Raw genomic sequence first — 16,735 nt, 5'->3', positions numbered from 1 at the left:
TTGTATTGCTGGGTCAAATGGGAGCTCAATTTCTAATTTTTTGAGAAACGTCCATATTGTTTTTCAAATCACTTAATCACTTAACTTCACTTAACTTCCCGTTAGTCGTCAATTTGCTCGAGCGGGCGCCAGTAACGTCTCCATTTGTCCCTGTCGCGTGCTAGTGTAGCCCAATGGCATCTGTTCGCTCTGGGAACATGAAGGGCCTCAAACCGATCGTTCATGATCTTGACGAAGAAGTCTGACCATCTGGTAGGTGGGCGGCCATGCGGTCTTTTGACATCCTGTGGAATCCAGTCAGTAACAGCTCTTACTGTTTTTCAAAAGGGCTGGAAATTCCCACCAGCAGTGAAGGAGAGTCCCATATCCAAACCAAAACCGGTTGCTTTTGTTCTTTTGGATGTGGACCAGTCTCTGTGGTGTGAGATGATATCTCATTGTTGTTTTGATCTGCATCTCCCTGATTAGTGATGAAGAGTATTTTTTTCATGTGCCTTTTGGCCATTCGGATTTCTTCTTTGGTAAAGTTTCTGTTCATTTCATCACCACATTTTCTGATGGGATTGGATGTTTTCTTCTTGTAGAGTTCAATCAGTGCCTTGTAGATCCTTGATATCAACCCTTTATCAGAAGGGTATTGGGCGGGTATCCTTTCCCATTCTGTAAACTGTTTTTGAATTCAGGTCACCGTTTCTTTTGAGGTGCAGAAGCTTCTTAGTTTAAATAGTTCCATTTGTATATCTCTGTCTCCATGTGCGTGGTCAGTGGCATTTCATCTTTGAAGATACCTTTAACTTCAGTGTCGTGGAGGGTTTTGCCACCTTTTCTTCAATGTATCTTATGGATTCTGGTCTGATATTGAGGTGTTTATCCATTTTGATCTGCCTTTTTTGCATAATGTTAGGTAGAGGTCTGAGCCCATTTTTTTTTTTCATGTAGCTGTCCAGTTTTGCCGGCACCATTTGTTAAAGAGGCTTTCCTTGCTCCACCTCACATTTCTTGCTCCCATATCAAAGATTAGGTGATCATTTGAGGATGTGTATAAGGATATTCACCTCTGTTCCATTGGTCTTTGGCACTGCCTTTGTTCCAATACCATGCTGTTTTAATTATTACTGCTTTGTAGTTGAGTTTGAGGCTGGGGAAGGTGATACCTCCCATCTTCTTTTTCCCTAAGAATTGCTTTAGCTATTCATGGAGGAGGGGGGAGTGTGTTGTTCCATATGAATTTCAGGAGTGTTTGATCAATTTCTTTGAAGAATTTCGTGGGTATTCTTATAGAGATCACGGGAGTATTGATTGCCATTTTGACAATGTTAATTTTCCTCTCCATGAGCAGGGGATATGTTTCTATTTCCTTGTGTCCTCTTTTATTTCTTGAAGTAGTGTTTTGTAGTTTTCTTTGTACAGAAAACTTACATACAAAGTTAAGCTGATTCTGAGGTTTTGATTTTCTGGGGCATGATTGTGAATAGGATTACTTTTTTCATATTGCTTTCTTCTGTCTCAATATTTGTGTATAAGAAAGCCATTGGGTATTGATTTTATAGCCTGTGACTTTACTATACAAGTCTGTTGTTTCTTTGAGCATCTTGGTTGATAGCTCACACTTTCATGTTTGTGTCCTTTGAAGTATCAATGTTTTTCAGCATGATGATGTTTATTTTTCTTTTGTTGGTAGTGCTTTTGGTATTATTAACTAAGAACACATTGCCCAATCTTAGTCACAATAGATGTTTGTATTTTCCTCAAAGAGAACCTAATAGTTTTAGCTTGTTAATAATTTAGTGGTTTTGGGGGTGGGGAGGAACAAAAATATAGTGGTTAGGGTGTAATGTACTCTTGCAAGTGGCTGACCTGTGTTCTATCCCCGGCACCCCATATGGTCCCGTGAACCCTGCCAAGAATGATCCCTGAACTCAGAGCCTGAGCACTGCCTGGTGTGGTTCAAAAACCAAAACCAGTAAAAACAAGCCCCCAAACTTAGTGGTTTTGTGTGGCATCTGGCAGTTCAGTTTCATTATTTTGCATATGGGCATGCGAGTTACCTCAGCATTCTTTGTTAGAAAGACTGGTCTTGACATCTTTGTAAGAAAAATCAGTTGACCTGCCAGGGATATTGCCTAGAATGACCCATGCCCACCCTGAACACCTTGGGATGCTCCTCAAAAAAAAACACCCAAACACCAAAAAATAAGCAAACAAACAAACCCCAAAACAAAAATGAAAACAACAAAAAATATAGCAAACTTTAGGTGCTGGAGCAATAGCACAGCGGGTAGGGTGTTTGCCTTGCACACAGCCGACCCAGGTTTGATTCCCAGCATCTCATATGGTCCCCTGAGCACCGCCAGGGGTAATACCTGAGTGCAGAGCCAGGAGTAACACCTGTGCATCGCCAGGTGTGACCCATAACAAAACAAAACAAAACAAAAAGCAAACTTTAGTCACCAAACCTAATAGGCTATGCTAGCTCTGGAACCTCTCAGAAGTAGAAATACCAGTCCTGTATCTCTTCACTTTGTGGGGAATCCTTTTTTCACACTCCATTGAAAAGACTGCAGCATTCTGAATTATTGGGGTTATCCTTTCTTGATGTGCTGGATTGTAGCTGGAAGCAGGGAGAGATCTCGCACCCGGGCTATAGCTTGCACAACTATTTGTGCCTCCTTGCTGAGAGTATATTTCAGCCAGTTTGAGAGCATTTGTAAGATAACACCTAGTAGCAGGATTGCTGGCGTGGGACTGCGTTGGACTCTTCCATTTCCAGATGTGACTAAAATTCTCAAATTCAATCCTCTCATATCGAGTGAATGTCTTAAGCTTGGGCGGGGTTGTTTGCTTTGGGCTAGGTTGTAGTTGGCGACATCTGGCAGCTGAGACTTAGAGTTTCAGTCGTTGCTTTGTTCAGGTACAAGGACTATGGAAGGTGTCAAGAGCACGCAGAAAGGAGAGCTCTTGCCTCTATCTAACGCAGCAGAAAAGCATCTGGGAAAGGATTCTTCATTTCTTCTTCATTTCCCTGTGGGTTATAGTGGATCCTGTGATGATTGGCCAGCTTGGTCAGTTATCAGCACTTAGGCACATGGGGCATTTAATCCCATGAGCTTCCCTTCAGCTCCATGTACTGGTGGGAAGAGAATGACAGGGCTTATGTTACTATGGAAGAGGAGTTTTCCGGGAGAGCAGAGCATGAATATGACCTGGGAGAAGGATTTGTGAACAGCCATTCTAAATTGTGCAGGTGTGCCTAACTCTGCTCTGTTTTCCCATCGCCCATACGTAGACGGGGTCATTTACTTGCTCTCCTTGGTGCCACTCTCCCTTATAAGATGTGATGATTCTTACCTGCAATTTTGGGGTGAGTTTTACAGTGTGCAAAGTGCCCATAGAGAGGGGCATTAGTGTTTATCTCTTGCTAGTCGCATCCTCCCCTCATCCCCTCCACCCCATAGTCCTTGTATTTAAAATACATCTTTGTTGTTGTTGCTGTTGTTCTTACTGCTGTGGTGCCAGGAATTGTACCTGGTGGTATCAAGCAGTGCTGGGGCTCAAGCCCATGCCCACTCATATTCAAGGCAGTACCATACCACTGAGCCATATCCTCGGCCCCCAATACACGATTTTGAGAATGTTATTTCTCTCCTCGAAGACCTGCAGTGGCTCCCCATTAGCTATTGAATAAACTATATTGACCATTTTCTTGCAGACACTTCAGGATCTGGTCCCCGCATCTCTTGTTTTGGATTGGTTTGTTTTTCTTTGGGCTTTCCAGGTAGCACTAGCCATGGTGATACTGGGGGCCACCCACGGTGATACTTGGCCAACTGGGCAGGCAGCCCAGTGCTAAGGTCTGAGGATGTGGTGCTCCTGGGCCCTGGTGGCACTCAGGGCCTTCACAGCTGTCCCCAGCCACTTTGTGTCTCTTCAGCGTCACTCTCATCCACCTTCTTCTGTACTTGGGCCTGTGTCAAGGATACTCCAGGCTGAGGAACATTGAACAAGAAGTCTCTGAGGCAAAATTTGTGGCCCATTTGGAGAAATTGCAGCATTTTTTCAAAACATGCTTTTTCTCTCTGAGTCAGAATCATGTGGGATTGATTCTTAACCTTTCAGATAATTTTCAGACTTACTGAACTATGAGAAACACTTCACTCTGTTTCAGGATTATGAAGGAGGAATGGAAATTGTAGTGTAATGGGTGTTATATTAAATGTACATGTAAAATGTTGATTAAGTCTATTTGTATAGATTATAAGATATTTAAAAGTTTAAATCTGCCAGTTTTTATCTTTAAGTGATAAGGATAAAAAGGAGCTGGAGAGAAGGGAGGAACTACCGTGAATTTTGTCTCCTGATCCCTAGATAGCTTTAAAAGTCTGTTAATCTTTTATTCATTGAATGTTTTTGTTTTTCTTTTAGTCCAAGGACAAAATGATGAGAGGCTCTCGCAGAGGATGTGTTAGACTCAGAGTGAGTATTCATTTTATGAAAACTTATTTTAAAAAAGAGAAAAATATGTCTTGGTGGAAATTAAATTTGAGGTTCTTTAATTATTGGGACAGACAGCTAAAGCACAGAGAAACAAAATAGAATTCAATACTCATGTTTTAATGCTGAATCCATGTCCTAATAATGCAGATAATGGCTTTTTTGGTTTTTTTTTTTCGGGGGGGGGAGAGGGATGAGGGTGGAACACGTCCTGCAGTGCTCAGGGGCTACTCCTGGCTTTATGCTCAGGTTCAGTGCTTGGCATTGCTCCAGGGACTATATGTGGTGCTGAGGGTTGGAACCAGGTTTGCAGCTGCAGCCACAGGCAAGACTTGTAGCATAATCTCTCTTTCTCCAGCTCATAAATTTTTTAACCCCATTTTAGACAGGAAATGAAGCTACAATGTGTTGAAATGTAGTTGCAGAGCACACAGTAGGGAAAAAACCCTCTAATTTTGAACATTGCAGGGAGCTGGAGTGATAGTACAGGAGAAAAGGCACTTGCCTCGCATGTGGCTGCTGTGGCCGTGAACTGGGTTGGACACCCCAGCGTCACATTAAGTCCTCTGAGCTCCAGGAATCTCTCCTGTGCACAGAATCTGGAATTGCCCCTGACACTGCTCAGTATGAGCCACCATCTGTCCCCCCCCCCGCCAATTTTGGGGTGCCAGAGATACCTAGTATGGAAAATAGGGTGTTTGCCTTACAAGTGGCCGGCCCCGGTTTAAACCCTGGCATGGCAAAGCATCGTCTGAGCATACCAGGCATCTCTTATGAGCCCAGAACCAGGAATAGCTCCTGAGCACTGCTGGGTCTGCCCCCCAAATCATCCTCCTTTTTTTTTCCCTTCTTTTTTGGTTGTTGATGTTTTTCTGTTTTGTTGTTGGGGAGGATGGCATTCCTGTCATCAAGGGCCACCAGAGCCACACTCAGCAGAACCGGGGAGCCCTATAGTGCTGGGGACCAAACCCTGAACCTTGTGCAGAAAGACATGGGGTCTACCACTTTGAGCTAGACCCCCCTAAGTCTCTTAACCCCCCAAATCTCATCACTTTCAGCTGCTTTGTTTCTTCTGTTTAATGTTTGCTAGAAACGTACTGCAAGCCACATATATAAGTAAGTCTGTAGGGGCTACATTTATAAAGTAGAAAGAGGCCCTGGAGGGAGAGCAGGAATTAGTGCATGTGCCTTGCACGTGCCTGACCTCAGTTCAAGCCCAGGCCCCATACGTTTCTTCTCCTTCTCTGGAATCACTGAGTGTAGCCTTAGAGGCTGTAGCACTGCTGGGGTTCCCAGGGGAGCCCCACCATCGCAGGGCCCAAGTCAGCACCTCAGCGTTGGACCCTCACATTGAACCACCAGGCTGGATGGCAGAGAATTACTGGGCATAACCCCTGGCCCCCCTGCACATTGCTTGGAAAGTCCCACCTCTCCCACCAAAAAAGTAAAAAGAAACAGGTAAATTTAATTTAATAATATTTACTTAGGCCAGCATATTTCATGATGTGAAGCAATAATATCCACAATATTTCAACACATAATGAATTTTTTAAAAGTTAAGAAATGCGGACCCTTTTCTTTTCATAGCAAGTCTCTAAAACCCAGCGTGTCTTTTACACTCTGGTACACTTCTGGTACCTGGTAGCTTCATGTCTCCGGTTGCCATCTTATTGGACAGCGCAGGCTACAACGACGCGACGTTTGTAATTGCTTGTTTAGTTTTCAGCACTGTCCAGATAACTAAAGGCAACTAAGAATGCCTGGATTGATTGTTGTAGCAAAGAGCCTTCCTCTGTCGAATCCAAGTTTGGTATTTCTCATGGCCTGGAGGCTCTTGCTGCTTTCTTTTTGACATCTCTTTTTCTGTATCTGTAGCTTTTTGTTTGTTTTGTTTTGGGGTAGTACTCAGGTCTTACTTCTGTCTCACTCTGGGATTACTTCTGGCTCTCAAGGATCACTTCTGGTGCTCAGGGATCATTTCGGGTGGGCTCAGGGCGCTGAGGACCAACCCCCAGGTGGGCTGTGTATAAAGCAAGCGCCTTTCCTGCTGTACTATCTCTCTGGCCCACCTGCACCTGCACTTCTGGAGATAGGAATATATTTGGTAAGCTTATATCTTTCTTTATCAGCAGTAGCTTCTTCATAGGATTGGGAAATAACTGAGAAACCAAATTATAAAATAAAATGCAAAACAAAACAGAAAAACTAAAGAAATAAAAATCTAATGGTGCTGATCTTGAAGTTTTTGTGGTCAGTTAGCAGGGTGGAAATGAGACAAGCTTTCTTTGAGCAGAAGCGGTAGTACAAAGATTTAAAAAAAATCACATTCCAAGATGAGCCACATCTTTTTTCTTTCATATCGTTCCTTTGCTTTGATTTCTCTTGTCTCGATTTAATTGCTTTTCTAAGCACTTGCTATTGACCTCAGTCACCACTCAGTCTGGTATTAACTGCATTCTTGGCTTGAGAGAGACTAATAGCAAGATTTTGGCAGAGTTGTACTGAGACAGCCCTTCAGTTGAATTCAGTCTGGATTTGGGCCACTGTCTCATTGTTACATCTTATATCCTTTTTTAAAAAGAAAATTGGTGAATTGTTAACCCTTGTGATTATTACCCAGGCTAAGAAATAAGATTTGGCCAACCACCCAGAAAACGTCTCTATATAACCCCAAATTATATCCCCCTTCCTATCTCTTAAACTAACCACCATCCTATCAGTCACTTATCGGATTAGCATTATTACATACATACATATATATATATATAATTTTTTTTTTTGCGGTGGCTAAAGTTTTCTGGCAAGTTTTAGCCAATTGGGCCAGAGTTTCGGTGTAAAGACCTGAGGATTTGATGCTTCAGGCCCTGAAGTGCCAGGGATACTCAGTCACCCCTGCCTGGATGGTGCTGGGGGCTTCCAGGCTCCACCCAGCAATGCTTGGGGTACTTAGTGGTACTGAGAATCGAACTGGTGTCAGGTTCCTGTTCTGAGTGCAACATAACTGCTGTACTAACTATCTCTCGCCTCCCCCAACATTCTGTATTTCAAATCTGTGTTTTGTCCACTTAAATTGATATCTTTTGTTCTTTTTGTTCATTTTTATTGTGGGGCTGCTCCTTGTGTATTGGAGGACCAGGTGGTGCCATGGAACCCCAGGCTCCCTCCTGCAAAGCATAAACTGCACCTTTTGAGCTATTTCTCTGCCCTGCATCTCATCTGCTGAAGAATCCAGGCCCTCCGGTCTTTTGGTGTTTTTCATAGTGCAGCTTTTGCTGACTAGATGCTGGTACAATTCACAATTCAGCTTGTTTCTCTGTCTCTGTTCCCCGCCCCCCCTTCCAGGCCCCCCCCCCCCACACCCCCCCCACACACAGACACTTCAACAGCTGATTCTAAAGACTGGATGAGACTCAGCTGTGATCCTTTGGGCAAGATGATAGGTAGTGGTGTGTTCTTTTATCAGGAGGCACGTGATGTCTGGGTTTTGCTTTCTATTGATGTCAGTAGCTGTCAGTTCTCAGTTCCTAGACCTGTGAACTTATTTGGGGAATACAAAATGACTGTATGCTATCATTAAAGATTTTTTGCCTCAGAAATAATTTCACAAGAAGACACTTCTCTTTGTCTGTTTTCTTGAGGGCTGGGATTCATTGAAGCAGTCTCCAGGGGTCCAGGGTTGCAACAGTTATTTTCAGCTGACTGAGACAGTGGTTCAGTGTAAGAGCTCCAAAATGCAGTGCATAAGGGCCTAGTTGTGCTAGTGATAACCTGGGCTATGCCCGAGAGACTGGGTGTCTCCAGGGCCTCACCTCCTCACCTCCATTTCCCAGGAACCTCCAGGGCTGTACCAAGTGATGCTAGGGAACCATGTGCCAGGGATTGAACTGGGTCCTCTGCAGGAAAGGAATATGCATCTTAATCCCTGAACTGTCTCCCCAACCCCTTCACCTATTATTTGGGACCTAGTGGTCATGTTCAAATGGAAAATTTTTTTTATTTACTTTTATATATTCAATTTTCAAGATAATGAATGTACTGAAAACACATGTTTATATTATCCCAAATAATTGAAAAATTACTCGAGTGAAAAACAGGTATTTATCTGTCCATATTCGTAGTAGTATTGTTTGCATTTACCAAGAGTTAAAGCACCCAGGGTTAGTGGCCGGAGCGATAGTACAGTGGGTAGGGTGTTTGCCTTGCACACGGCTGACCTGAGTTCAATCCCTAGCATTCCATATGGTCCCCCAAGCACTGCCAGTAGTAATTCCTGATGTAGAGGCCAGGAATAACACCTGGCTATCACTGGGTAAGACCCAAAAAGCAAAAAAAGAAAAAAAAGGCACCCAGGGTTAGAGAAATTAATACACCAGTCACAAAAAGACAAATGTTGATTCTTCTTATATAAGAACTCAGAAGAGTCAGAATCACAGAGACAAAAGCAAAATGGTGGTTTCCAGATGTTGCGAGGCACAGGGATGGGGACTTAAAGGTTGCACTTTTGGTTTGGAATATGAGAGTTTTGGGAGTAGACATGATGGCTGTACAAAATAAATTCACTTACTGAATACTTAAACTTGTTGAAGTGGCAGAAATTTACTTTTCAAAATACACACACACACACACACACACACACACACACTCCCTTTGTCCTTTTATAATCTTACAGTTCTGTAGATAAGACCTGTATCTCAAGGGTTTTCTGCTTAAGGTTTCACAAGGTTGAAACCAGGTTACCGGCCAAGTTAAACTTTATTCTGGAAGCTCTAAATAAGAATTCAAGGAGAAACCAGGTTCCAAATTCATTTCAGTTGTCGGCAGAATCCAGTCCTTCGGTTGTGGGATGAATCTGAGTTTCAGACTGGCTGACTGCTGGCATCTGCAGAGTCCTTGTCATGTGGCCTCTCTACAGGTTAGCTTGGTGCAGCCAGTCCTGCTCTGACTTTTCATTCAGTTGCCAGCTACAGAAAGGACTCTGTTTTTAAATTTTTTTTTATCGATTTAGGCCAGAGAGACAGTACAGTGTTTAGGACACTTGCCTTGCAAGCGGCTGACTGGGTTCAATCTTCAGCATTGCATATGTTCCCTTGATAACTGCCAGGAGTAATTCATGAGTGCAGAGCCAGGAGTAACCCCCGAGCATCCCGCAGTGTGACCAAAAAGCCAAATAAATAAAAATTTTAATTTATTTACTTTACTGTAGCTGGTGATACTCAGAGACTACTCCTGGATTGGTGCTCAAGATAGGATCCTCGGGCTGCCTATACCCTGGGATGCATGCTTAGCCTGTTGAGCAATCTGTGCTCTCTTCTAAAAGGCCTCTTATAATTGGATTAAGTTCCACAAATTAGCATGTTTTCTCATTTGCCATATAATCACTTCAGGGATGACTCCTTTGTAGTCAGGTCCCGTCACACCCACAGGAGAGGAGATAATACTGGGGCAAGGGTCACTCAGGACCGGTTCAGAATTCTGCCTACTGTACAGGCAAGGGCAAGGGTCACTCAGGATCATTTTCAAAATTCTCTCTTCCACACAGCATGACGGAGAGCCAGGCATACCTGTGTTTGAATCTTTATTTTTGACATATATGTATATATATATATATATATAGAGAGAGAGAGAGAGAGAGAGAGAGAGGAGAGAAAGAGGGAAAGGGAGAGGAAGGAGGGAGAGAGAGAGAGAGAGAGAGAGAAAGGGAGGGAGGGAGGGGGGAGAGAGAGGCACTATTTGTAAGCTCGTTGCGCTTGGGTTTTCTCTTTAAAGTGGGGATCATTATATCCTTAAAGAGTCTTAGATACCTGGCACATACATGGAACCGTGTGTGTGTGTGTGTGTGTGTGTGTGTGTGTGTGTGTTTACTTTGTGGTATTTTCAAACAGCGGACATTTGGCTTCTTAGGTAAGAAACGTGGACCGCAGTTCGATCTCCAGCACCACATATGGTCCCCTGAGCAGTGGCCAGAGTGATTCCTGAGCACAGAGCAATGTTGGATGTGACCCAAAACAACAACAACAAAAAACAAACAAAAACTCCCAAAGAACCACAAAAGGAAAAATTCCCGCAGAGAATTTGTTTCTTATCTGCTCTTTGGACAGTGTTTCAAAGACCTGTGTCTTGAGCTAGGTTCTTTAGCTGGTTGTGTGACGCTGTCATCCTTGGAACCTCTGGTATAGAAAAAAGACTCTGGGAGACCCGGTCCCACACCACTAAGCTCCACCCCTTGCTGACTGTACTTTTGAGCGAGTTCTGTGAAGTTCACGTTATAGAGTCTTTGGGGTGGCGAGGCTCGGCCATGCTCTCCGACAGTTTTTTGTCATGTCCTTCACAGTCATGAACAGCCACTGATGTGGGTGGTGATGACATCGGTGGTGACACAGTGTCGCCTAGATTCACAGGGCCCATGTCTGCTGCTAGTCACTGCCTCAGACCTTTTCATCTTCATCCAGCCTGGCCTGTGTTCTTTGACTTTGTTCTTCTTTCTGTTCCCATACTCTTTCTTTATTTCTCATTCTTTCCAGCTTATTTTTTTTTATTCTTTTTGATTCCTCTTTTTTTTAAAAAAATAATTATAAGTATTGGGTGGGATCAGGATTGATTTGTGGTCTTTTGTGCTCTTATCTGATGAATTTTTCTTTTTCCTCCCTCATTTTTGTCAATTAATTTTGGTTTGGAGGACCAGATCTGACAGTGTTCAGGGGCTATTCTTGGCTCTCTGCTCAGGGGTGATTCCTGGCAGCGCTCAGGGGACAATATATAGTGCCAGAGATTCGGGGAGGTATGGTGGTAAGACACTTGCCCTTAATGTGGTTGATCCTTGTTTGTTCCCTGGCGCCCCATATGGTTCCCTGATTCCTGCCAGTAGTGATCCCTCAGTTCAGAGCTAAGAGTAAGTGCTAAGCATAGCTGGGTGTGACCTCAAAATAAGCACACATACACCGTTCTCCCGTTGTTCATCAATTTGCTTGAGTGGGCACAGTAACGTCTCCATTTTGAGACTTGTTACTGTGTTTAGTATATTGAATATATGTGGGTGAGATACTCTTGGTAGCTTGCCGGGCTCTCCGAGAGGGGCAGAGAAATCAAACCCGGCTTGGCACAAGGCAGATGCCCTACAGCTGTGCTACCGCTCCAGCCCCAAAACAAAACAAATGTTAAAAAAAGAAAGGTGTATGAATGAAATTGTATAATTCGAGTGCAGAAGTGTCCAATAAAGATTACTTATTATTAAAAAAAAAGTGGAGGGTAACAGCTGGAGAGATACTACAGGGCCTTAACCCTCATAGGTTCAGTCTAGGCCCTAAGGATGTAGTGCTTTTTGGGGTCTGCAGTGCTGGGGGTACCAGGGCCAACCCGCTGGTGCTCAGGGGACCATTGGTATTTGGGATCTAATATGTACAGGCCTTAACCCTTGTACTATCTCTCTGGCTTTTGTGGACCTCTCCCCTCTCTGTTTTTCATTTTTGTTTATTTTAGCCACATCCAGCAGTGCTCAAGGCTTATTCCTAGCTCTGCTCAGGGTACTGTATGTGGTGCCAGGGGTCAAACTTGGGCCAGCCGTGCAAGACTAGCACCTACCTGCTGTATTCTCCATCCAGCGCTCTCCCCCATGTTTAAGCATTTGAACCAGGAGTGGTGTCCCACACTGTATGTTTTAGGAGTGCAGCTTCACACCTTAGAAATATAGGCTGGCATGTCAGCCCTACCCAGATGGTGGGTCCTCTTCTTTTCTCGCCCACAGCCTTCTCTGGTAGCTCCCTTCTGTAGTCAGAATACCACCATTTAAAAAACTAATCTGCTTTATTTTTGACTTCTCTACTGTTCTACGTTCCACTTATGAGGGAAATCATTCTGTGTTTGTTTCTTTGTTTTTAATGGAATCACTGTAGGATGCACAGTTATGAAGCTGTTCTCGCGCAGGGTCCTCTGCTTGTCTTTCTCCTTTTGGCTTACTTTGCTTAGTGTATCGCACCCAGTTTCATCTGTGTTGTTTCAAGTGGCAAGGTTTCATCTTTTTAATATTTTTTTAACAGCTGTGTAATGTTCCATTTTAGATGTTCTGTAATACTTTAGCATTCTGTTTCATCTTATATATATAATATATATATACAAAATGAAATAATATATGCACTGCACTGCCCTCCCGTTGTTCATCAATTTGCTCGAGTGGGCACCAGTAACGTCTCCATTGTGAAACTTGTTGTTACTGTGTTTGGCATATCGAATACATCACGGGGAGCTTGCCAGGCTTTGCTGTGCAGGCGAGATACTCTCGGTAGCTTGCTGGGCTCTCCGAGAGGGGTGGAAGAATTGAACCTGGGTCAGCCGTGTGCAAGGCAAATGCCCTACCCACTGTGCTATTGCTTTAAATCCTATAAAATGTCTTAGAAGATGGAGCACTACACAGCTATGGAAAACAACATAGATGTGTATCTATACACACCCCATTTTTTAATTCCTTTGTCCCCCGCTGACATGGGTTATCAGTGGGGGACGAAGCTTACCTACAGCAAATGGTGCTGCAGGGAACCTAAGTGTGCGTATATCATTCAAAGTCGCTGTTTTTATATTTTTCAAGTAGGTCCCTGTATCTGCAAGTGGAATTGATGGTTCATTGGCAGATCTGTTTAGGAGCCTTCCTGTTTTCTCTGGAGGCTGAACAGAGATTCCATTCCCCTCAGTGCACAGGGTCCTTTTTCTCCATACTCACAACTGTCACTTCTTTTTTATCCCCTCCCTCCTCGGGCCATTTTAGTGATCTCAGAATTGGGATGTGTGTGTGTGTGTGTGTGTGTGTGTGTGTGTGTGTGTGTTTGGGGGGGACGTTGCATGCACGTACTCACGCACAGTGATGAGTAGGGTGATGCTGTATTGCTCAGATCCAGGGGTGCTGGGGACCTAGCCCATGACTGGTGGTGCTTTGGTTGGGGGGGGGGGGGGGCGCTGTGCCAGGGATTAGACTTGAACTTTGTTCGTGCAGGCATGTGCTTCAGCTCTTTGAGCTCTCTCCCAGACCGGACAGTCTTTTACGAGACTTTGAAATGTTAATTCTTCTTTGAAGCTTTCCTGAATCCTGTGTATTCTTGCAGTAGATTGGTCTTCCGCTTGGTCTTCGCTTGTCTGGCTTCTCACACTCTGTCCCTGTGGCCATCGCAGTACGTATTCTCCCCATTCCATAGTAAGTTCCTATCCCCTGTCAAGGATAAGTTCCTATCCAGTGTCTGGTTCATGATAAACAGATTTTGATAATATGATTTGTTGATTTTATTTGTAAAAATAGTGTTGGGGAATTTGCCTTTATTATAAGTTACATGCAAAAGAGCCATGGAAGTTATTTTCAAAAAAGTTAAATATACCATGAGTCAGGGCTGTGATGTTTTCTGACCCCAAAGCAAACTTCCCCGTGCTTTAGACTGCACAAAAGGAGGACGGGGAAAGAAACCGGTTTACTGTAAAAGCTCAGTGTGAGCCACTAAGCTGGATGGTTTCCCCAGATGTTCCTAGGAAAAATCTATCAAGTAAATGGTATTATTCCATTTTACAGATCAGGAAGGCTGAGACTGAAGGTACTTTTAGAACCTTGTCGAATCACACAGTAAGTGGTGAATCTAAGATTGAACTTGGATCTGCCTCAGCCCCATTACAGAGCCCAAGTCCTTGGTCCCAAGTCCTTCAGTCCCAAGTCCTTCAGTACTTAAGAGACTCTTCTGTCCCTTCTTTCTCTTGTTCTTTTTTTTTTCTTTTTCTTTTTTTGGTGATGCCTGGCATCAAACCCAGGACCTCACATGTGATGTGCTGTTCTTGACTACGGGACTGTTTTTCACAGCAGTGGAAAGCCTATGGAGGAAAACAATCATTGCCTTCCCATTAACTTGGACTGTGTGGTTGAAAATTGTGCCGCTAGATGGTGCCCTTTCCTTAGTGGAAAAGAAAAGTGTTAGTTGAGTGTTGGGGTTGATGTGATGTGCCTTGCAACCCCCCTTCCTCCCCCCCCCCCCCCCCCCCCCCCGCCCCCGGTAATAATTTGAAGTAAAATACTGAAATTCCTAGGTAATATGTGCAAAATGGAAAAGTGACACCATTAAAGAGGCAGTGTGGGGGCAGGTGGATTAGTGAAATGCCGGTCTGGCAAGTGTGTGGGAATGAATTCAAATCCCTAGTGCTACCCCTAGTGCTACTTTGTGCTCTGAGCGTGATCCCAGCAGCCGGGCTGTCTGATTCACAGTGCTTCGAGCACTTTTTATTTTCATTCTTTTTAGGGTGTGTGGGGAAGGCTAGGGAGTGGATGGTGGTTCCTCCCAAGCAGTGCTCAGTGGGACTGGAGTGCATTCCTGGTGACCCTTTGCCTTAGGTTCCATCTAGACCTTGAGGATGCAGTGTTGTTTGGGCTCTGCAGCGCGGGGGGAACCAGGGCAAATCCGCTGGTGCTCAGGGGACCATTGGTACCGGGGATTGAACATGGGTCAGGTTTATGCTCGACACATGCATTCACTGCTGTGTTGTCTGCTCCGCAGTTTCCGGGGCGACACCACAAAGGAGCGTGACCCCTGCTGAGCTCCCAACTGTGTGGGCACTGTGCCAGCACTGTGAATCGCCCGGTGAGCACTGAGTGAGCCCTATAGCAACTCCCTGAGTGCACTAGAGCCAGAACATGTGCCCCTCAGCTGGAAAACGCCTCCCCTCCCCTCACGCACACCGTCAGCACATATGCAAGCACCTCAACTAATGGACAGCAATCCTCGGTGAACTATGTGGCCAGGGTCTAAAATCATAACCTGATGGGCAACTGCCAGCAAATAGCATAGCTAAAAATATGGGAGCACCACACCTGGGGGTGTGCCCCCAGTACCAGCCCCCCATCCCACACCCAGCACAGCAGTGGCACCAGTACCAAGGAGGAGGAAAAGCAGGAGGGGAGGGATTGAAAAAAGAGGGAAGAACAGGCACATATGAAAGTTCAGATACAGATTCTGTATTTACTAATCTGTCACTTCAGGAAATTCATTTTATCTCTGGGTCCTATTTTCTGTATCTCTGGTGCTCATAGAATTATGAAAACGATATTAACAGATGAAAAATACCATATTATTTTGAATTTGTAGTTTCTTAATGAATGGTAGTTATTTAATAATGGTAGTTGTTATTTAATAATGATAGTTATTATTTAATAATGACTATTGCTATTATTAAAAATGAATTTCAGGTTCTGAAAACTTATAGAGGGTTTAGGAATCACAATATATTCATCTGAGGTTTAAAGCTAAAGTGTTACGCGTTTTCCAATCCTCTTGAGCTCAGTGGCGGAGAGTGTTTATCCTAGAAGCTGTGGGCTGGAAGGTCAGCCCAGGTGCTCATCCAAGCAGGATACTGGCAGCTCTGCTGTTTGGGCTGTGTAATTCTTTGGTCAGTGACACCACCAACCTCCATTTCAGCTGCATCGCAGCCAGGTATTTGCGAGCCCCCAGATAGTAGGGTGCAACCTCCTGATGACCCGCAGTGGGGTAAGCAATTATGTGTGAGCACCAAAGCCTGAAAGTGTAACCGTTGGAGAGCAAATGCATGCACTCTGCAGCACCCCGAGCAGGCACTGCATCCACAGTGTACACAAGCAGCACAACGAAACGGGGTGGTGAGCAGTGCAGCCAAAAATGTGAGCACTGCAGCCAGTGTTGGTGACCCCCAGTCATCCCAGTGGCCACCGCCACAGAGCGAATGAAAGGGGTAAAATAAGTTCTTTTTTTTAAAAAAAAAAAAAAGAAACTGCTAATCCACATGTGGTTTAAAGTAATTATTTTTTCAGTTGTCCAGCAGATCCCTTTTTGACTGTTATGCCAGGCATCAGACTGGACAGATTGCTGAGGGCCATATCATCTTTTCTCTGACTGGCCATCACCGGATGGGTCAGCAGAGAGCCATGACAGATTATAAATGGATTTAATAACTGGCTTCTCCTGCTGGTGCTTTATTTAACTGATTCTATATTGGGGTTTTATACGTTGATATCTCTGGCATTGGATGCATCTTATAATCATTGACTTCATAGAATGAATGTGAAAAGTATTGTTTTTAGGTTAATATATAGTTTTAATAATGTCCTTCCCATTCATCTCCTTAGGTCTGCATCCTGTAAAAATATTTGTCAGTTGTCTTCTCATTTCACTATGAAAAAAACACTTTATTGAGTCCTACCTCTTATGTTAAATTTCACCTTTTTGTACACATTTTCTCTTTGTGTACTTGACAG

At 44.0% G+C, this 16,735-nt stretch overlaps 1 protein-coding gene across 4 annotated transcripts in view; it reads left to right on the top strand.

Annotated features, from left to right (window-relative positions):
- The window catches only part of OSBPL9 (oxysterol binding protein like 9), a 180,849-nt gene that overhangs the window by 43,386 nt on the left and 120,728 nt on the right, over window positions 1-16,735 (top strand). For all 4 annotated transcript variants that reach the window (XM_056122452.1, XM_056122451.1, XM_056122448.1 and 1 more), the window contains exon 2: window positions 4,423-4,473. In XM_056122452.1, coding sequence (XP_055978427.1) covers window positions 4,423-4,473 — 51 coding nt within the window. The remainder of the gene's footprint in view (window positions 1-4,422; window positions 4,474-16,735) is intronic.

The sequence above is a fragment of the Sorex fumeus genome, unplaced genomic scaffold, assembly GCF_029834395.1.
Source record: "Sorex fumeus unplaced genomic scaffold, SorFum_2.1 ptg000045l, whole genome shotgun sequence".
In the NCBI taxonomy this organism is placed as follows: Eukaryota; Metazoa; Chordata; class Mammalia; order Eulipotyphla; family Soricidae; genus Sorex; species Sorex fumeus.
The sequence above is the reverse complement of the archived record's forward strand: the minus strand, read 5'-3'. Positions and strand labels throughout refer to the sequence as shown.